Source organism: Pezoporus occidentalis, unplaced genomic scaffold (assembly GCF_034315485.1).
Source record: "Pezoporus occidentalis ecotype Australia unplaced genomic scaffold, CSIRO_AGI_Poc_V1 ctg17, whole genome shotgun sequence".
Lineage (NCBI taxonomy): Eukaryota > Metazoa > Chordata > Aves > Psittaciformes > Psittacidae > Pezoporus > Pezoporus occidentalis.
Window position 1 is genome coordinate 6,699,142 of NW_026913531.1, and position 22,273 is coordinate 6,721,414.

General features: G+C 35.9%; 2 protein-coding genes across 9 annotated transcripts in view; one reads left to right on the top strand and one right to left on the bottom strand.

Moving 5' to 3' along the window:
• ACSS3 (acyl-CoA synthetase short chain family member 3) overlaps positions 1–22,273 on the top strand; it is a 177,524-nt gene that overhangs the window by 142,355 nt on the left and 12,896 nt on the right. The window lies entirely within an intron of this gene.
• The window catches only part of PPFIA2 (PTPRF interacting protein alpha 2), a 315,167-nt gene that overhangs the window by 49,840 nt on the left and 243,054 nt on the right, over positions 1–22,273 (bottom strand). For all 8 annotated transcript variants that reach the window (XR_009963872.1, XR_009963873.1, XR_009963874.1 and 5 more), the window contains 10 exons: positions 20,068–20,289; positions 18,890–19,036; positions 17,020–17,154; positions 9,430–9,516; positions 8,920–9,003; positions 8,440–8,571; positions 7,334–7,396; positions 4,895–4,986; positions 2,185–2,320; positions 1,495–1,715 (listed from right to left, as the gene is read on the bottom strand). Coding sequence is in view for 2 of the 8 variants with exons in the window: in XM_062613845.1 (XP_062469829.1) it covers positions 1,495–1,715; positions 2,185–2,320; positions 4,895–4,986; positions 7,334–7,396; positions 8,440–8,571; positions 8,920–9,003; positions 9,430–9,516; positions 17,020–17,154; positions 18,890–19,036; positions 20,068–20,289 (1,319 nt within the window). In the remaining 6 variants the exon portion in view is untranslated. The remainder of the gene's footprint in view (positions 1–1,494; positions 1,716–2,184; positions 2,321–4,894; positions 4,987–7,333; positions 7,397–8,439; positions 8,572–8,919; positions 9,004–9,429; positions 9,517–17,019; positions 17,155–18,889; positions 19,037–20,067; positions 20,290–22,273) is intronic.

A 22,273-nucleotide genomic window follows, 5' to 3' on the forward strand; every position in this document is an offset into this window, starting at 1 on the left:
GATTTACTACAGGAAAATAATTCCAGTCTTAAATGGTTTCATCTGATTTTCTGTTGCTAAAGCACAAACACAAACTTCAAATCTAATGAAACTGGGCCTTTAAAAGGGAATTGCTAAAATAATCCAAATTAATAAAACAGGAGAACATGTAAAACAAATTGTCTGTTTCATCCCTATGAATTGATGAAAAAATGACAACTGCTTCTAAAGCACTGAGGTTTTAAGTGAATTTCATTAAAACAGCTCTCTTAGCAAAAAAATATAAGCTTCTTAAACATGGCCTCAATAGGATGCTACCACTGGGTTTTTAGTTTTGTTTTTTAATTGTCATTTTACCTAGAATGAAAAAATGTGCTTAAAATGAAGCGTTTGTTTATAAGCCCTTTGCCCATCAACCGAGGTTAGAAGGAGTCCTTTTTTTTTTTTTTGTGAAGAACAGAAAAGTTATTCTAATTCAACATATTCCAGTAGAGTTCTCCCTTTAAAGTTGTCTTGCTCAGGGAAAGATTGAGAGATGGCAAAGGTAATCTGGTTTTGACTGGATTTCTAACCAGTCTTTCTGTCTGTAAAATCAGCAAATGGTTTGGGTTGGAAGGGACCTTCAAATGTCATCTAGTCCCACCTCCCTGCAATGAGCAGGGACAACTTCAACTAGACCAGGTTACCCAGAACCTCATTCAATCTGGCCTTGAATGTCTCCAGGGATGGTGCATCTATCACCCGCATAGAGAAAGCCTCTAATACAGTTAGTGACATCTCCTTCACCTCCTTTTAGAGAAAGTCACTAATGAGAGGATTTTTTGCATACACCATGTTGGGTTTTTTTAAGTTACCCTACAGTTACATGTAGGAATGCTGTAAGCCTAAAATATGGTTCCGTTTATAAAAATCAATTAAAGTATGCCATTGGATTCTCTATCATTCCATTAAATTTTCAAACAAATTATGAAGATACATTCAATTCACCACCTATTTTCAAGCATTGTAACCCAATTTGGAGCATGAAAAATCACATTCAGTGCCTCCATAGAAAATCAAAACCATGTCTTAGAAAACATGGTTTATATTAGATGTAACATAGGAATAATGACCAGAAGAAAGCATGAAGAAAACTGAAATAAAATACATCTGATAGGAGGTCATTACTGACTAAGTGGAGTCATGCAGAAAGGTGAAAAAGACCTTGAAAAGAGGGCTATGAGTAATGATCTGTCACATCTGCCATGTGTTAGCCTTCTCTAGTATACTTCTCTTTAGCTGGTCAGCAGTTCTTCACTTGGAACATTTTTTGAAGGAAATTTCTATGGTTAGGGAATGAGGATGCCATTGCTATCTTCACATAATCATAACTCTCTTATGAAAAGCAGATACACTATCAAACATTTAAAGGTGCAAGAGGTGTTCTAATTGCTATGAATGGTACCTTAACTCATGCACTAAAGGAAGCTTGAAGCTGTAATCATAAGTACATCACAACTGGTTCAGGCTACATACCTGATTTCTTTATTAATTGCATCTAGCTGCTCCTGAAGCATCATGGCCAGAGTCTGGGCATCAGAATGGCCACTTGGTGACAAGAGGTCCATGGAGCTGAAAAGTGTTTCTCTATCATCATCATCGATGTCAGACATTTCAGTGTCACTTTCAAATGGATGACTGCTCAAAACACCAATCTGCTGGCTTCTATTCCACTCATGATCTCCAAGTGATTTTACCTGAGCGGCAATAAGGATGTATATGGCTTATTCCATGTAAAAGATCTGCAAATATGAACTTCTATAAAATGGGAAAGGAAAACAACTAACATTTAAGAATACTTATTCAATGATTAACTCTCCATTAATACTTGCAGTATTACAACAGATGATGTGAAGTATTTTCACATAATTTCTAATGGTGTATAAAATTACTATCAGGAAAATCTACACAAAAAAGATTCTCGGAAAAGACATATAGTCAAGTGTGCTTGAACTTTGATTCTTAACTTTAACCTTTCCTGCTTTAATTTTACTACAGTACTCATGTCTGAGCATATGTAGAAAAATCCCTGCTATTTGGCTTGGGTTTTCTTGTTTGGTGGGTTGCTGGTTTTTGTTGTTTTCTGGAAAAACACAAACTATAAGCTTAACAGCCTAAAATACATTCTCCTATCAGCCAGCATATGAGAACAAATTGGGGATTAACCTTTGGTTCATCTCTGCGAACTCCCATCCGGCCTCTTCTAGGTCGCCTTATCACTTTTGTTGACCGATAGTCAGACTGGCTATCAACCAGTGAGCCCACAGAGTACCTCAGCTCTGCTGATGAGTCAAGGTGAGGCCTATAAAGAAACCACATTGGTAGACTGAGCAAGTAATAGTAATAACAACAACAATTCAATGACCTTCAGCCTAGGAACACAGATTTCTTTTTGTAAACAAACAAATTATTATGTATCAAATAATAAATGACAAAACCGCATCACAAAAGAAAGAATTTTAAAGTGAAAACTTATCATGAGAAAATTAAGGAAGAAACTAAACAAATAAAACCTTTGATTTTTTAAAATTAGCTTGCACAATAAAACTTATTGTCCAAAACTTTAGCATGAAAAAACAAGCAGATTTCAGGATAATTAATAGAACTAGCTGTTGAACGTACAATCCTATATATTTTCCTTCCATTACTTTCCTGAATGAATATGCCTGAGGTTCCATGTGTTACATGTTCATGAGGATATCTATAGCACTTTCAATATCTAAAGGGGTCTGAAGAGGGACTTTTTACAGGGGCATGTAGTGACAGGACAGAGGGGAGATTCAGATTAGACATTAGGCACAAATTGTTTACTCTGAGGGTGGTGAGGTTGCCTGGAGAAGTTGTGGCAGTGTTCAAGGCCAGGCTGGATGGGGCTATGAGAAAACTGGTCTACTGGAAGGTGTCCCTGCCTATGGCAAGGGGGTTGGAACTACATGATCTTAAGGCCCTTTCCAACCCAAACCATTCTATGATTCTGTGAAGTGCTAAATATTGTTAGTTATCAGAGAAAAGTTCTATTACAGTAAATACTGTACACAGAAAATAAAAACAGTAACTGCCCTAAAGGTAGACCATGTCACCCAAGAGTCTGTCCAACCTGGCCTTTGAACACTGCCAAGGATGGATCATTCACAACTTCCTTGGGCAACCCACTCCAGGGCCTCTCTACCCTTACAGTAAAGAACTTCTTTCTTATATCTAACCTGAATTTCCCCTGTTTAAGTTTTAACCTGTTACCCCTTGTCCTAGCACTACGGTCCCTGACAAAGAGTCCCTCCCCAAAATTCCTATAGGCACCCTTCAGATACTGGAAGGCTGCTATGAGGTCTCCAAGCAGTCTCACAAGCCCCTCATCCTCATGGCCCTCCTCTGGACTTCCTCCAGCAGCTCCATGTCCTTCTCGTATTCAAGACACCAGAGCTGTACACAGTACCCCAAGTGGAGTCTCACGAGAGCAGAGTAGAGGGCAGCATCACGTCCTTCGACCTGCTGGTCACACTTGTGCACTTGTGCAGCAAGTTGGCAGGAAAACAGAAACAGCCCAGGTTCCAGTGTCTGACAGCAGATATTTATCAGCTGGCCAGTTTCAGTACTCTGCTGAATGAACAAATTCCTGCAAATACAGAGCTGAATATGGCTGAAAACAATTAGTATTTAATGCTGGCACCTCCCTGTTCCTGAGAGGGCTGGTAGTTTTGCAAGATGAGGTCACAGGAGAAACATACTGTTTTAGGCAAACCTGCTGAATTCTCAACACATTTATACAGTTTATTAAATTCAAACAGCCTTTTGACAAGGGCTAATCAGACTCCAATTTACAGGGCACAGGTTAATGATACTCATCTACCCAACAAGAAAGGTTGCTGATCATCAAGTGCAGCTGCTCCAAAACATCTCAGCTGTTTGTTGCAGCAGTTCAATAGTCTGTGTCCTCACAAGCACTCTTAAGAAAGGGTTGTGTGTGAGTGTAGTCACACTTACACTCCCAAATGAATAAAAATTACAACAGTTACAAGCATCACATTCTGAATTTCATGGATTTACACTTCTCTGTGTACAGAAAAATATTATTCCAAAAGACAGTAAAAGGTTGAGGGAGAAACCACGTCTAGATACCGAGCAAGATGCCTGAGGAAACAATGGGCAGACAATACCTGATGCAAGAAAAACATCCAACAAGAATAGCTTTAGAAGATTACAGTGATCTGAATTTAGACTTGGTCCATGAGCTTTTGCTGCCAGGATTTAAAAGTCAATGTTTGTTATGAAAACTGGACATGGCACAGAATTATACACAAAGTAACAATTTTATTTTGAGGGATACTTCTAGACAAGGACTTCCTAGAATTATAAATTAATTTCAGCTGTTAGTAGCTATTTTTATGGTATCTGTCTCACTATTGTTTCCATATTACTTTCCTACTGAAAAGAGGCATAATGTTTACTGTCCTGTTATGGTATTTTTAGATCTCACTGAATACTGCCATCATCCTCAGCTGAAGATATAACTGATAGAATAAATAAATAAGTTCATAAACACACTGATCAGTTTCAGCATTAAAGATGATTATTTCAACTTTAAGGTCTCCTGAGGGAAAAAAAAAGGGTATTTAGATGTAAGTTTGAAAACATTCCATAATTTAAGACTTTTCTTAATAATATTTCCGTGTATACTCACTGCTATAAGGCCCTGTTTACCTATGAAAAAAGTAAAAAGCAACAGTAATAATCATTGCACAGATTTTATATTTCTAATGAAATACATGACTGCTTCACACGTGGTCTGAGCACATCCCTGTCATAAAGACTTGACTCTTATGCTCTGTTTCAATTCAAAGTTGGAACTTTTGAGGAAACTTTTGTCATTAAGTATTACCTTGACAGGGTGGGCTCAATTAAAGAACCAGCCCTCAATTTCATTTGATCCAGTTCAGATCTCAGTTTCTCAATTTCTTCAGCAAGTCTTTCCTGAAAACAAGAGCAGTAATATACACTTACTTGTAATACAAAATGCATACACATTATAAGATAGTTCTCATAAAGCTAAAGAAGACACACTGAACATAGCACTGACTGTAATAAGAAAGGGCAGTGAACTCATTCAAGTCTCATTATTGCTAATAAGTCATATGCATCAAAAGGAGGTTGTATAGCACTACTGTTTAGGTTGTATAGCACTACTGTTTAGGTTGTATAGCACTACTGTTTTTCCACTACCTGCAAGTGAGGGCAGGACAGGTTTGTCCCTGAAACATATGTTGTTTTTTTTTCTTTTTCTTATGCAGCTAGGGTGAGAAAAAGAAGAACCAGCACCAATTTGTGCACTAATTGCACTCTCCTTGTCAGGTATAGTTCAGTATTCAACACACCATTTGCCCTTCGGAGATCAAGGGTGCATCCTGGCCTTTTTATTTACAGATACCAACACAGAGACAGCCACATTTTAGGTGACTTGTTAAACTGCAGCTTTAGAGTTCTTGGGAATTTATGAAACTCCAGTATGAGGTGCTGCTGGCAAAAAATGACTGTGCCACAGAAATAGGATTTTTGTAACTAGCTAACAAAAAGACTATTGGCAGCAACCATTAAGCACTGTTCCCAAGTTGTACAAATAACTATCATCTCTAAATAAAACCATCTATAAAATAAAATAAAATAAAATTTAAAGAAATTAAGAGAGAACATGAGAGATGAAGACGTTACACTGCTGCTACTAGAGTTTAAAATGCTCAGAATTCCAAAACACTAGCAAGGAAAAGGATCTGTACTTAAGTAATAACATATTCAGTAATTCTTATTGCAGTATTTTTGCAGTAATTCTTGAATGAATAAAATTACTGAGATGACTTTGTGGTCACTCTAATTGTATCAACTGCTAGTTATTTAGATATTATTAATATCGGCTGTCATGTCTATCCATCTGAAACTGCTTCATCAGTTTCTTCATCAAAGAAGTGGAACAAATAAATCATTCAAGGTGGGAGCTAGAAGTTCAGGAGTCAAATGCATGCAGTTTTGTGTAGAGGATGAATTTCCAGCTGCACAAAGTGGTAGTGGAGGTTTTCTGTATAATTCACTTCCCACCCTTAAGCAAGAATCAATAAATATAATAAATGAAGATATCTTTCCAAAATCACTTTTGATAGAAGTGTAGTTTTTTATACCAGACTTTCCATTTTTGTCAAGATTTGATATGTACATTCAAGCCAGAAAACAGACTGAAAAAGAATTAGCCATTGTATTTACTTCCACTATAACACTATTAAAACAATATTATGTTGGAGATAAGACTGGAAAAATACTTTATTTACATAGACAAAACTGGTATCCATAATACAGATTTAGGTTATCAGGTAGTAAAATGACAGCAACTTTTGTTTCAATTGACACAGATTTAGAAACGTCCTTTTGTTATCTAACTTGGTGAAGTACGACCCTGATTTTGTGACAGCTGAATCATCTTATAACTGTGGCAACACAGTACATAAATTTTATTTATCTAAAATACAATTACAATACACTACAAGCTCCTTTTTGGGACTTTAATCTCGCTGCCTTTCTACAGTCACCTGAATGCAAATGAAAATAAAAATTTGTTTGAACAGATACTTCTTTTGTTATTTTTCTCAAAGATCTTGATTTTGAATGTCATATGATGTAATTATATTAGTGTCAAATGGAGCTTTGTTTATTAAATTCTACACAATCACTTTTAAATGAATTTGAGACATGGCAAAACCACTTCTGTGAATCGGAATGCAGACACATTTGTGTATCCAATTGTGCTCAAGGCAAGTATAACTTCAAAACAAAATCCTAACATTTGGGATTGGAACAAATATTTATAATTAATTTGACTGATTCACCAAACAGTATGAGGGGTTAATTTGCACCAAAATTAACATAGCCCCTTTCAGCTATTTTTAGTATAACACCACTGCACCTGTTCAGAAGAATTGCATCAAATCAAGCAATTACATTCTTCACCATGAAAGCGTAGCCAGTTATGCATATATCTCCATTAACCAAGACATTTTCAGAATTAAAACTGATAGAACAAAAATTCCGGAGCCAGTGAAATCAATATAAATTTTCATATTGACTTCCTGAGGCTAGAATCTCAACCATGAACTTAGCTCAGAACAATTATTAGAGAGCCTCAAAGGCTAGTTAGGGCATATGAGTGATTAAAGGAATTATTGATGTCAGGAAGATTTTACATGCTAGCTGGACAGTTAACATACCATATACCTATATCCAAATAATAAATAAATACATAATTTTTGGTAAAAAAGATAAAATCACAGAATAGTACCTTGTCATGTAAAGACTCTTCCAGATTTTTCCTGAAACTTTCAGATTCTTGAATCAAAACATTCTAAAAATAAAAAGAATAAAACAAAACAAAAAAACACCACCCCCCAAAAAAACAAAAACAGAAAACAAACGCCAAAAACCAAACCAAACCAACAAACAAACAAAAAACAAACAACAAAAAGAAAGAAAGAATTTAGAGCTGTGTTAAATATCAGATATCACCATACACGGGTAGCCTCCATGTATAAGGTAGCAAAATAAGCAAAATTCACGTTTACTGGACTTTAAAATTAAAATCCCTTAGTGACTCAGTTTGAGTATATATTATATTTTAAACTCTGGGAATAATTCAAAATAATTATTTTATTATTTTATTTATTCTTATTTATAATTCAAAGATCATGTTTTTTTCAAGAACAGCAAAAACTTTGCATCTTCTTTGAACTGAGTAACTGTCGCACTTTTAACACAACTATTCTCCCAGGTTCTTCTTTTGGCAGCCTGTTTCTTGCTTTGTACATTTTATTTCAACAATATAAACCTGAAGTAAATCCTCTTGAGAGACTCTGAAATATCCTACTGAAAGATTCCCCTCAGATCAAACTGAAGAGGAATAATTAATTAAAAGAGGCAGAAATCAAGGAGAGCAAATATAAAGGTCAAGGGAACTGAATTTTGCAGGCCCAATGTCTCACATCACAGAAAACCTGCAAATAACACTTCCCAGAGGAAGTGAGGTAAAAGCAGCAGGTTAAACTACAGGAATGACAGTGTATCTGAAACGTGTCCATTCCATGGTCTCATCCAGTTTCTCTCACTGCCTCATACCATGTTTTGCCCTCGTCATTTACAAGCTCTTCTCCGGACTGCCCACTGGTAAAACAGGGACTCATAATATTCAGCATATCCAGTTTGCAGGAGTTCTGGAAAAATGTTTGAGCATACTCTTGAATTAATTGTGGAATGTGTAAGTTAGACCATATTTGTGGTAATATTTGGTAATACAAAAATCAGCATCATGCCTCCATCCTAATAAAAGCAGAATGTCCTTCATACAGAAGAAGCTTTATTAAGCTGAAATTTTTACTGCTCTTTGCATTGTACCTTTTCTTCAAGTGCTGCCATTCTTTCTTTTAAGTGTAGCTGCAGACGCTCATTGGATTCTGTCAGAAGTCTGTCTACCGTATCTGATAATCTTTTGTTGTGCTCCTCATTCATTTTTTCTCTTTGCCTTGCCTTTAATGTAGAACAGAAGAGACAGATTAGTAATTAACTATTATAGAGTTGTATCATTAAAAAATAATTTTAAAAATTATGGTAACTGTAGACATTTAAAGAAATTAAACAGGAAATGTAATTACAGTTACTGATTAATGCACATTAATTTTTCTATCAGCAGGATACTTTGAATGCTGTAACTAGATGTAAACTAGTGCATTAAGATGGTTAAATAAAGTGGGAAGATGCTGCTAGAAAGAAAACATTTATCAGTAAAAGGATTTGTGTCCTGGAGTGCTTAATGTAGCACTTTACTGACAAGTTAAACCAAGAAAAGTGCACAGAAATTGTCTGCAATGCACATACTCTTTGAAGTTCCTGATTCTTCTCTTCAAGTTGAGCTTCTAAGTGTCTCATACGTTCCTCAATATTTCCATGTCTTTCTTCTGCCTGTAAAAAACATAAAAAAATTCTTTCTTTAACTTAAGTGGTTTCGTAAGTTTTTATGTCAGTAAAGTTTAAACAAAACATAAAGCAAGCTACTACTAACTGCAAAATTAGTTTTCCAAAAAGAAACTTTATTTAAACAGGCAGCTGAACAGCATTGCTTGAAATGTGTCAGCTACAAAGGCCTGTTACATCCAAGCATCAGCAAAACATTGGAGTTATTTATGAGCAATGAAATCAGCCAAATGTAACATGCAGACTGTGCATGGTTTGAACACAAACCTGCCATCGTAAAATTGTAAGCTCCTGAAGCACTGAACTGCACGATGGTTGATTATCAATAAAAATAAAATAAAATAAGTTAAAGAAAATGAAAACAAATCAGATGGATTCTATTTAGCAATAGAAAGTAAAGTCCAGTAGGACTACCTTCCTACGTATGGAGATCATTTCTTGTAGTTTAGCTTCCATAACATATTGATAATCATCAGATGAGGTAGAAGAGGTTGGATCAGACTAACAAGTCAAGGAAAAGGAGAGGGACAAAATTGAAAAATCAGAACTAAAGACACTGACACTGAACAGAACACAGCACAGAATGCTTAAAAGAAAAGTGTGACTGAAAATTTAATACTTTGAACTGACAGATTTTTACGTGGAATAAACTACACTGATACTTGGTGAATATGATGCAGTTGATGTGGAGAAACTGAAAATAATGGAATGCTAAAAAGCTATTAACCTACACATGGAGGTTCAAGGTTAGTGATGGCTGGCTGATGACATATTACTACAGAGTGAATTCAAAGCAATACTGTCTAATCTAATGGGTTATTTTTTAATTATGTCAAACTAAAACCAAGGACTCTGTGAGGCCAATGTCAGAAAGTCCTTCATAATTCTGCTATCATTTTCTAGGTATGAAAACAATGCATAAATACTAAAGTAATGGTTGGTCAGTTACAGAACTGAGCAATGTTAATGGTACGTTCCCTAATTTCTAGAGAACAGAAAGAACATCAAAAGAGACAAGGCTCAAGCTTTAGTATTCCATTTTAGAATACACTACATAAGCCCTTTCATCCAAAGAAACAATATAGTTTTCATCCCTTTGAAAGGATCCACCCTGGTGGATCTCTTTGGAAGATCAAGGTCGCCAGATAAAAGAAGAACCTATAAATAAAAATTCATTAATAGGAATGAAAAGTCATTACCGAGTATAGAAATGGTAATCCATCCGAAGATTCATTGCTATTTCTGACACAAGTTGACCTTAATTAGGTCATGTGTTGCAAAACATGAATATTCATGTTATTGTCATATCAAACAAGTCTATGTTATTCAAGATGGAAAAAAAAGAAGCATCCTTAAGGAAAGGGGAATGCTATATTGGATTCGTTGCTATGGAAACAGGATTGTGCATAGTGCCTATGTAATGTGCATAGACAGTGCTGATGATGACTTTGAGTTGTGAGGTAACTCTTGTCAAATGCTATTTCTCTCTGTCATATTTATCCTCTCTCAAAAAAAGATCCTGAACTCCATCTTTAGGTGAGTGAATAATATGTACAAGAAATATAAATTTTACAACCTTTTTTTTCTTAAATAAGACTGTTTTTTATAGTCATCTTCTAATGATTTATCAGAATAATGAGGGATACGAATGTAATTCCAAATATACATCATAACTTAAAATTACCCATAACTTAAACTCAGTAGTATTATCAGGACCAAAAGCTCAGACAGAAAACAAGCCTGTGATCTAGAGATTTAACATAAACTGCAGCTTTTGATATGAAGATATCCACATAACCTGCTTTGAATAAATACAAGAATAATGCTTAACTCTGAAGATTACTACTATTTTCAGAGTAAGTATATTCACAAAACTCAGATTCTTCCAAAATTTAAGGGAAACAGTACATTTTGTAACTAAGGTAATTTAACAAGTGCAGCTATTGTTTCTTATCATGAAGCAGGTGTATTGTGATGTATCTGACTTACTACCTGAAACTATTTTGTCTATTTATTACAAATTGGACCCATGACAATCCCTTCGTGATTTTCTTTATCTTATCTTTCAGTTGTACTAAATAAATAGAAAGATAGGATTGAAAAAGTGAAGTCCTCACAGAAACCCAGATCATGCTATCCCTTCCGTGAAGTGACCAAGCTTCATCCTCCTCTGTAGAAGATAGTCTTTTCCCCTTTTTGAGTCCTGGCTGCACTACTGATTCAAGGCTTTCCCTTAATGCATCTCCAAGGGTCAGGAGATTTTAAGTCACCAAAGATAGGCTGATAATGGAAAAGGCTGAACTAATTCTATCTCATTTTTAAACCATTTTTAGTGAGGGAGATATAGAACCCATTGGTCGTATCATCTGACAGAATTAAACTACTTCGGAGCTGTATTAACTGACTGAAAACTTAATCTTCGCTGCTTCTATACTCTTAATTGCAGGTTAATGCATAATATGAAGATAACTAAACTAATACTTCTAGATTGAAAGAGAATCTCCTTTAAATATTCTGAAATGTGGTGTTGTTTGTCACAACCCATCCTTGAGAAGCCAGTCTAGTGGGCTACATAATTTACTTTTCCTCTAAAAGAACAAAATTATTTTATAACTGAGACATTAAACAAGCATAGGTGCACCTCCACAGTACCCATCCTGGGCTCTAATGCTGTTTAGGGATTTCAATCATGGTTATGTGCCAAATGCCTGAGCAGCTCCTGCTCATTTCCCTTTATGCTGAGGAAGGCCCCAGCCATGGTCTCAAGGAGACCCTTCTGCACAAAAAGACCTAGTAATTTATCTGTTTCCTAAGGAACTTGCAAGTGCCTCCTGCACAAACTTCTCCAGGCCACACTGTCATAAATATACTGAATGTCTTCATCTCTGCTTTGTGGTTTGAGGCATGAGGCAGAGGCTGACAGCAGTGTTAGTCATGTTCCCTAAGAAGAGTTTCAGATACATGACACAGAAGGGACAACTGTGGACTCATGATCACAAACAGAAGTTGGATTTCTTCTGACTTGCTTTGCTAAGAGGTAATAGAGTTAAAATCTTTCTGAAGTGGAACTTGCTTCACTACTTGCTTGGCAGACCTTACCATCCATTCTTTTCAATATATGACTTGTATGCCTGTTCTCTATCACTTTGTACATGAGGATTAATAAGACACATGGCGCACTATTCAGCAACTAGCATTTAAAGTGTTTAGCCAGCACATTCAGATATAAATAGATTTGAGAAAATGTGTATCTCAGACTGGATTAAAAATATATGGACAAAATCTAACAATTTCTGACCCCTATAGACAGCAGCATGAGTCTTGATGCTCACTTTGCACTCTGTGAAATAGCTATGAAATAGCAAAAAAATAGCCTGTATAAGCCAGTAACACAGGAGTGTTACTGTTACAGTTACAGCAAAAAATAGCCAGTAAGCCAGGAAAATTTTGCTTTGAGGGAATACGGAAGCAGCTTGTATTACTGCTGTCAAACCCTGTTAAAACTGCTGCTGCGCCTGCTGCTAATACTCCCACAAAGAAGATGCTGCTTTCACATCATCTGTTACTATTGGCACTGCACATTTTTCAGGTCTTTGCATCTTAGTTGAAAAAAAAAAAAAGTCCAATTTCAGATACAGAAACCACCTGTACAGTACTGGTGCTGTAATTTTTCTTCTTTGTGCTGATCTGCAGGAGAAATCTAAACTTTTCTAATGGTACAAGCCCATTTCCACAGTTTTGAGACCTTGACTTTTGAACACCTGCAGTCTCCAGATTTTCTAATGGCAAACTCTTTTGGTTATCCATTGAATGAGTTATTGAAGAGGAAAGAATGCATTATTGAATTGAGCTGTGCAACTGACGGAGAAAACAGGTGACCATGGTGACTGAGTCACAACAGCTCACAGTTATCAGCTATTTGTTCACATGCTCACTTCTAACCTGTTGAAATGTGACAAAATGTGCTGGCTTAAGTCAATCCTTTTTCTGAAACCCAACCTTTCAGTCACTAGATATGCACACATTCTTGCTCCTCCTTTTTCTCACTGCCTTCTACACCTTGTAGGTTTAGTAATCAACACCTTCCATTTAGTTCTGCTTCTTTCATTTCTTCCTCCTATCAGGACAAAATCTTTTGTGGAAAGGGAAGCACAGGAAGAGGGGTGGCTTGAAAAGACAGTAATGGGTTGTAAATATGGAGTTTTCTTAGGCTTCCCTCCCCATAGAAGATTTATTTTTTTCTTCAGAAGAGGATTTATCAACTTTTTTCTCTATTTAACACATCATCTTCTCTCTATCCCTTGTTCTCATTGAGGTTTCTGTCTTAACCACATCCATTTTTCTCAAGAGAAACTTTATTGCATCCTTTCCATTGCAAACCTTCTCTTTCCATTTTCTTGCAACTTCTTCCCTGCTTAGTGCAAACCAGTTCCCCACATTGACACAAAAGAAGCACTGTGTCCCACCTGCCTCCAATTTTCAAGTCATTCCGTATCACCTTTAAAATTATCTGAAGGTGTTACTATGCTAAATGTGGTTTATTATGATTATGGTTTCCTCTTCTCCATCTCAGGGCTTCTCTAATGCAGCTAAAAATCACTGTTGGCATTTCTGGTGACCTGCATACAGGAATGATGAAGTAAAATGCTGACTGCTGTCTTGTGATCAGAGAAGTTACATGGTACCTCTGCTACACAAGCACCCGAGGAGGAGAGCGACTACTAGTTGGAGTGAGTGAATGGAAGTGGGTGGATGCTGGTTGTCTTTACTGGACGCCTCCTTGAATATATGCGAGGAGAAACCATATTTCACAGACTAACCATCTGAAGATTCTGGATGCTCCAATGTCTCTCCCTTCTGAGGAAAATAAACATCTTACAGGATAAAGAAAGGTTTAGTTAATATTGGAGGGAGATTCTTTCTGCTACCAACTGCCTCTTCTCCTGGGCAGGCAAACAGACCAATACTGTGAGAGTGATTACAAGGTGGCTCAATGAATCATGGCAATCTAAATCTTGGGGTACATGCCGAGAGCTGTGCTACTTGTCATGACCAGAGAGATACCAGTGCGACAGCCAGGCAGGACAGCACAGTACATGGGATCATGCTGTTCCAGGTTAGTCTGCCACAGGCTGACTAACCCTCCAGTTGCTCACCCAATGGGCAGAACACAGTGAAAACAAAGCCAAAGAAAAGTTCAAATGATTCAGGTAAATTTACAGGTACTTATCTGAGTTCACTGTACAGTCCAAACTTTTGGAACTTCACTCCTTAGAACTAGTTTGGGCATGGAAAAGTAGCAAAAGACATTCACTAGCCCATAGATAGATATATATATATATATATATATAAAAGGAAAAACAACTGTTTTTAAAACTGACAGCATAGAAGGATCTCATTCTATATCCTTCATTTGCAGAATCCCAACCCAGATTTATTGTGAGGAAAAGCATAATAAATTGAATGCAGAATTGTAACATGCATATTTTAAACTTGAGGGAAAAATTTGATTAAAAAAAAAAAAAAAATCACATCCAAATCCAGAACATGCTTGTTCTGTTTTATCTCCACATGTAAATAATTGGTCTTACATTTTACCCACAGTGAAGCAGTCATGGTTTCAAGTTATCCCATACTACTTCTTAAAAAGACATGTAAAACACATTAGGCTTAACTCACCTCTTTCATTTGATTGTAACCCCATTAATCTCAGAGAAGCCACTTTCATTGAGGTAGTACAAAAGAAAGGAGGATCAGTTTTGACTTCTTTGCAGTGCAGAAAGACTAGCTGGTTCAGGACACTCATCTTTTATCTAGTATATACGGACATTGCAGTGATCACAGCTAAGGTAGGCAGAATTAAAGTAGTCTTAAGCCAGCTAATTTGAGCCCTACTGACAATATGCTTGCTGGCACAAAGGCAAAATTAATTAAGCATTATTCAGCCCCTTAAGTAGGTCTTGCAGCTTTCATTGACCAGCTAGTACGGTAACAGTATTCCAGTTAGCTCATTTAAAACTAGTTAACCAAGCTGCAGTGATTACAGCATTGTCCTTGGTTCTGAGCTCCATTTATGTGGTTCATGAAAATTACTGGACTTTACAGCTGTCAAACCAGCATTTCAATAAGCTCTGCAGTTTTCAAAGATGTTGTATACAAGATATATAAAATACAGGTTTATTTGGCCTATTGGCCAAATTCTGACATAATTCTTCATGTCATGTATTCCAAGAAGACAGAATTTTAAATTAAATAATTTCTTCAGTTTTTCATGTCATTACAGAGAAATGAACAGAACTGGCACTACCACTCTAATATGCCTCTTAATTTCCTGCCTTGCAAAACCTTTGATAACGTACGTCAAAGTGAAATGGGGTGGAGCGTCAGCTCTGTTCACAGCTCTCTAACCCCATCCTATGAAATACTGCAAGAAGACAAACAGAAATGAATACTGCAGCTTTATGGTCACAAAAACAACAATATCCCATGGAAGTCCCTGAGTGCTCTGCATGGTTGAAATGGGATCTCTTCTTACAATATTTTTCATTAATATATGTTCAAGGAAAAATGCAGTTGCAAGATAAGACATGCTTGACACTGCAAAATACTTACTGGTGCCTAATTGCTGAAGAAATTATTCAGGAAAACTCCTCTTAAAATAGAAAACAATATTTTTAAGCTACTGAGGATAGTAGAATATGTGATTATTTGTTGAATCAGAGACAACTGAAAAAAAAAAGTTAAAATGGCAAGGGATTTCTCTTATATGCACCTGAGGTTTTATTAAAATGCAGTGATATTTGTTTGGTATTTCATGCAGCTCTCTTTTCTCTGATTCTTCTTTTTTTTTCCCACCATTTTCGGTCTCTCTTTCAGATTCCCACCCATTCAAGCAAACCTAAAGTGGACAACAGGTAATCTTGACTACTGGATAATGATCTTGCCTTAATAAAATAACAAAAATCCCCCAACCCAAATGTCCCATAAGCCTCTCTTTCTTTCTACTTCTTCACTAAATTACTTAAAAATCAGACAGTATTAAATAAGCTGTTTAGCACCTAACGCTTCGCTATAAATGGAAAAACATGAGAATTGAAAATAATCCGCCAAATTTAAAAATAGCCAGGCACATAAATAGCTAGAAATATTCCTTGGAATAGGGAAAGGAACACTTAAATTAATCAGTGTGATATGTAATACAGTCTCTTAAATGCATTTTTCTCTACTTGTCTGATTTTAAGGGATGAAGAATAAATATATTAGCATTGTATGTCTTTATGAAGCTGACAATACCCAAGCCATTGTATTAAGTACATGCCCACCTGGAAATATTAGAGGCCAAATATGAAAACTACACTACTGAAAAATATTTTTTCTTATTATTTTTCTGCAAGAAAGCTGCCATATAATACATTTATCAGGGAAAAAAACTCAAACCAGTTTGAAGTCCTCTCATGGTTTCACATTTGTCCTTGCAGATATATGATACAATGAATGATTCAAAACAAACCATCTAAGTATGTACTGCAAGTTCTTTTCATTTGCGTTGTACAAATGATCCCAGCTGCCACTAAGATTTGATTGTATAGCACTTATTGGAACGGAAATAATTGTTTCATACACACTGTATATGAAAACATCCAGAACTAAGTAAGTGTAGGAATGGGACTTCCCCCACCCCCACCCCTTAAATTAGAAACGTGGCAAAATGAACCCTCCTGGGATAAGTAATACTCACATGTATTGGAAATATAAAGGACTTCTTTGTAAATATAGTCTAGCTTACAGATGACTACTTTTTCTATTACCAAAATGCTAAGAATTACAAACACAGCATTGAGACTATTCCTGGTTAAACTTGTGGCACATACCTATTGGGAAACATTTTCTTCTTTCAAATCATCTTGGTATGAATTTTGTTTTGTACTTGAGGCAAGGAATCAGGATGCAAATCAGTGTTAAACAATGGGGCTTCTGAAGCGAACCTATTTCTCAGGGCAGTACCTTAGTCAGAGCTGCAATTCTCTGTGCTAGTTCAGCCTCCACTTCTGGTAAGGTTTCAGCCTTCCTCATCGTCTGCTGCAGCTTCTGCTCAGCCAGTTCTAGACGCTCTTGCAGCTGTCTGTTTTTGTCTTCCAACTGAAGCCAAAGACAGATAAACAGGTATAAAAAAAATAACCAGACTTAAGATTTTCCTTTGCTTTCTTAGGTATCAGGGAAGCAATCAAAACTCAGCACATAGGCATAGATACTCCACGACCTGGGAGAGCTCTCTGGAGAGTTATTATCTTTAGCATGGAATAGTATAGGCTGCCAGTTTCACTAACAATGAGTGATCTGAGGCTCAAGGACCATTTGAAGGTGGAAAAAAATGAGCTGTAAAATTGCACTAATGAAGATGAACAAGAAGGTCCTCTGATTAATGGGTTGTTTGTTTGAGCAAAATGAATGCATCGATGCCAGTAAATTCAGAATTTTCTAGATGGAAATACTGAGTCCATCTCACAGAAAAGTTTATGTATGAGCTAAAATGGGAAAGAAGTATAATTCCAAAAGAAGAGAATTCCCAGCAAGGTTTCTGAACAAATTGTCAAAAGCCATTTTCTGAACTAATGCCAATCATATATTAGGAAATGTTAAAACTGAAATTTCACTCATGGTTGCTATTTGCTTTAGTTGGCAGTGATATTGCTCATTGTGAAACTACAATCAAGTCTCATTTTACAAAGGTGAAACTAATTAATCTGTGATAACCATTAAATAGCAACAGGAGGACTTTTGATAACTTTTGCACTAATTTCTGGCCTACTGAGAAACACCACATGATTAAGACTTTTTTAAATGGCTTGATAAGTGTTTCCCAGCTTCCTGTTCATTCCAGATAATAGAAGATGTAATGAAAAAGAAGTGTGCTTTTAGAAACTTTTTTAATCCTTCAAAGCATGAAAAGGTAGGCTTTTCACATTGCTATGCTGCAAATCATCATGAAGTCTGCCTGTATGTATTCTAAGCCTGGTTCTATTGATCACTGCTGCACAGCATGATTTACATTGGAAGCAATAAAACAGAGTTTTAGTTCTGATTCTTTAACTTCCCTGAGGAAGTAGTCACATAAACATATATAACCACATACAGAGAGAGGTATGCATGTGTGTGTAAATATATCTGCATAGGGTCATAGAAGCAGACATTATCAGATTATAAAAGCTTATTTCCCATATAGTATTTTATGTTGTTTGAAGAAAAGATAGGTGAAAAAAAAATAATTAAGAAGTCTGATACTCAGGCTGAAGAGAAATTTCATCTTTTACAATGTGAATTATATTAATTTCATGTTAGCTTTCAGTCCACATTGTAATCTTCAAATTACAAACAATATTTTCTCTTCACTTTATACTTCAGCTTTTGAATCACTGTGGAAACAAAGTACCACATGAGAATGCTGCACAATCATGTTTTTTATCTTATACTCTTTTTTAATAAGTAGAAATCATTACAATATATTGTATGCAAATTTTGATCTTTCCTGCAGAAGGGAATTTTTTTTTTCCTTATACTATTTTCTTGATTTGGTTTCTTTTTTTGGTAAATAAAATTCAGAAAATTGTTAGATAAGAAGCAAAGACAATTCTTTACTTAGGGAATAGACTATGTGCATTTATGCAAAACACTATCAGAACATACAGTTATTTCCCAGCGTTGATTATACAACTTGACATGTAGTAGTTTTAGAAGCTGATATGAAGCTTTTTTTTTTAGATAATCTGCTGATTAAAAATATGAACATATTAAACTATTGTAAACCTCCTAGCTTCCCCCTGTTTAGCATTAATATTCACTATATATGAAGAAAACAGCTAAGTAACATTCGCACCTGACGGAGGATGGCTTCCTTGTTTGCCAGTTCATTTTCTAGCTTATCGTTCATGTCATGTATGGAGGTGGATTCTCTCTGAGCACTGAGGTAGCGCTTCTCCAGCGTAGTTATTCTTTCTTCCATATCTTCCTTTTGTGCCATTGCCTAATGTGACCAAAAAAAAACCCAGCAAAACCCATGCAATTAAAATGCTACATCATTTTATACCAGTTTAATTTTCACTAGGTGCTAACAGTAGACTGAGACATAAAGTATGCACAGAAGTAACTTTTCTGTTTTAAAGAGAATTTATTTCCTTTGGGATTTTTTGCAACTATGATGTTTAAAGTGGTACCCACTGAGTAGAGCAAACAGAAACAATGCTCATTGATTTTATATTTTTTTTAGTTTCTATATTTTTCAATGCAAAAACCAATACCAAATTCAGCTCACATTTACTTGCGTGCTTCTGAAACAACGTAAGGCTTGATCAGAAAACAGAAAAACTGATATAGGTACATAATAGTAGAAACATAGTTCAATGATGTGGGAGAAAATTGTATATGCACATTCCTGGGTCCCACTAAAATTTTATTTTCAAAATACTAAAATAGAAGCTAACCATCCACACATATTGAGAACAACCACATAAGACAGACACTCTGGAGAGCACTAAGAAGTACCACAAACTTAAAGGGGAAGAAAGAAAAGGAAAACTGATTACATTTTCATTTATTCAGAGAAGGGAATAATAAGAGGGGTAATGAAGTTACTGCACATGAGTAAATATTATAAATGATTATATAAATAACATCATTTTATAAAACCACACAGGAGTTTTAAAAATGTACTTTAGACAATCTATATTACCAGCACCCTTATCTAACAGAGTTCATCTCAAAAAATTGAAATAGCTGAAAACTGGCCAGAATGTACTCTAGTTATGCTAAATCCCAAAGGAGCTGGCCTTTCTCCTATTTGAGTTGCACCTATGCACACCCACTTTTATAAGCACGGATTTGTATAATGACATTTCTAGTACTATTTCTTAATGTAAATTATGTGTTTCCAGTGTACAAGGGCTTTTGCCAGTACTCACCTTTTGCTACTCATGGTCATTGGCCTCTATAAGTTTGCAGTGGGTAACACAGGAACAACAGTCAAGAAACAGGAGGTGAGGGCGATGAACTCCTTACCTCTCTAATGTCTCTCTGATATTTACTATTCATTTCCTCTGTTTTAATGAGTTCCTTTCTAGCAGTCTCTGCCTCCTGCTCCACCTCTCCCACACGGGAAGATAGTGCGGCCAAACGCTCCTTCATTTGTGCCATTTCATAGTTTTGCTTTTCCAGTAGTTCCTGAAGTTCAACAACTTGACTAGCTTCATCATTAGAGTCTATGGAGCCATTTGATAGGCGCTGTTGGCAGAGAAGTGGCATTATCTATTAGTTATCTTTTAACACAGAATTTATGCAAAGAATTTCTAAAAGAAAGATTATTTTAAAAATTACACAAGCAACTAGGAAGAGAAAAACACAGTCATTCTCATGCTAGATAAGACAGGTGTAGTTATGAAAAAATTGTAAAAATATTAGTATTCATTCATATCTAGGGATTCCAGAATGTAACATCTCATAGAGAAATAAACTTCTGTATCAAGAGCAGAATACTGTATAAAAACAGCTTTAGTTTGACATTACAACTATTCAAATACAAATTGCAACAATACTACTCCTAAAAAGTAACAAACTGCATGAATACATCTTGGTTAAACTTACACAACATTTAAACTTAATCAAAGCCTATTTAATTTGCAAAACTAGGCAACACTGCAGACAGGAAGCAACACTAATAAATCACAAATTCACTGTACCAAGAAGTGCTTAGAGTCTGGACAACAACAGACTATTGGTTAGTTCTGCATCGGAAACGCATTCTGCTGTAGTAATTTGTATGCTGCTGAAAGCCTTGGTAAGAGTATAGTTACAAATAAAGAAAAGAAACCAACCCAAATACAAAAGTCTCGAACTCACATTGCATTGCAAATATGATTATAGGAATACGTTCTATATTGTAAATAAATGATTTCAGGAGAGAAGCGTGTTATTTTACCTGTAACATGAAAAGAAATCAACCTGAAGTAGTCCAAGTTATCATTCACTTTCTTGATCAGGTACAATTTTATTGGTTACCTTTCTGTTATGCAGTATGGGAACAATGTATTTCAGTGTAACTGTCATTTAAAATATGTTATAGATCTTAAAGAACATCATGCAGGAGTACTACTGGTCCTAAAATGCACTTGTCCTTCAGATGGTAGGGAGCATAGCAATGTATATATGAAATAATCCTAGTTCTAAAAGGAAACAAGCTTCCTTTCATTAGCACTTCTATATTATTATCATCAGAACATATTTAAACAGGAATCTTCCAGAAAATTCAAAAAGACCTTTATTTCGCTTATTGGCTTTAACTACATTTTTTCCTCAATCAGCCATAAAATGAACTCAGATTAAGACCACTCGCCCTTCTGCGGATCATCGAATAACGCTATTTTACTCTAAAAAATTCATTATATCAAAAAACTCTGTTCCAAATTTGCTTTCTTTAAACTAGTTAATTATATTATCTTGACATTTTATGTTAGCTGCTGAATCATCATTGATCTACTTTCAGGGCACTATGATAAAATGATGATAGCAATTAAAAAACTTATTTACACTCAGTTTGTTGTTCTGAAAGTGTTCACTTAGTCTACTTAAACTCCCATTATGCAGCAGTCAGATATGTAAACAACTAGTACTCAAACAGGATAAACATTATAACCATCATACTTTATTCCATTGTGCAAATTTGAGGTAACTTTTTCTTATCTATGATAATTATAATCTTGTTTACAGTTTTAATCTCATACAGCAATTTTAGCAGTTGTCACAGATGAGCAAATTCTACCTTGCATTGAATTTGCCTTACAGCTCTCTAAATAGTGGTCCAGGAATTGCTGCAAGGTTATAAGCAGCCAAAAAACAAATCTGAAAAGTAATAAATGGCATGCGAGCATGTAGTTTATGCGATGTAAACCATGATACTTTTGAAATGGCAAGCTGCATTATACAGAATCATAGAATCATAGAATAGTTAGGGTTGGAAAGGACCTTAAGATCATCTAGTTCCAACCCCCCTGCCATGGACAGGGACACCTCTCACTAAACCATGTCACCCAAGGCCCTGCCCAACCTGGCCTTGAACACTGCCAGGAATGGAGCATTCACAACCTCCCTGGGCAACCCATTCCAGTGCCTCACCGCCCTAACAGGAAAGAATTTCCTCCTTATATCCAATCTAAACTTCCCCTGTTTAAGTCTTAACTCGTTACCCTTTGTCCTGTCACTACAGTCCCCA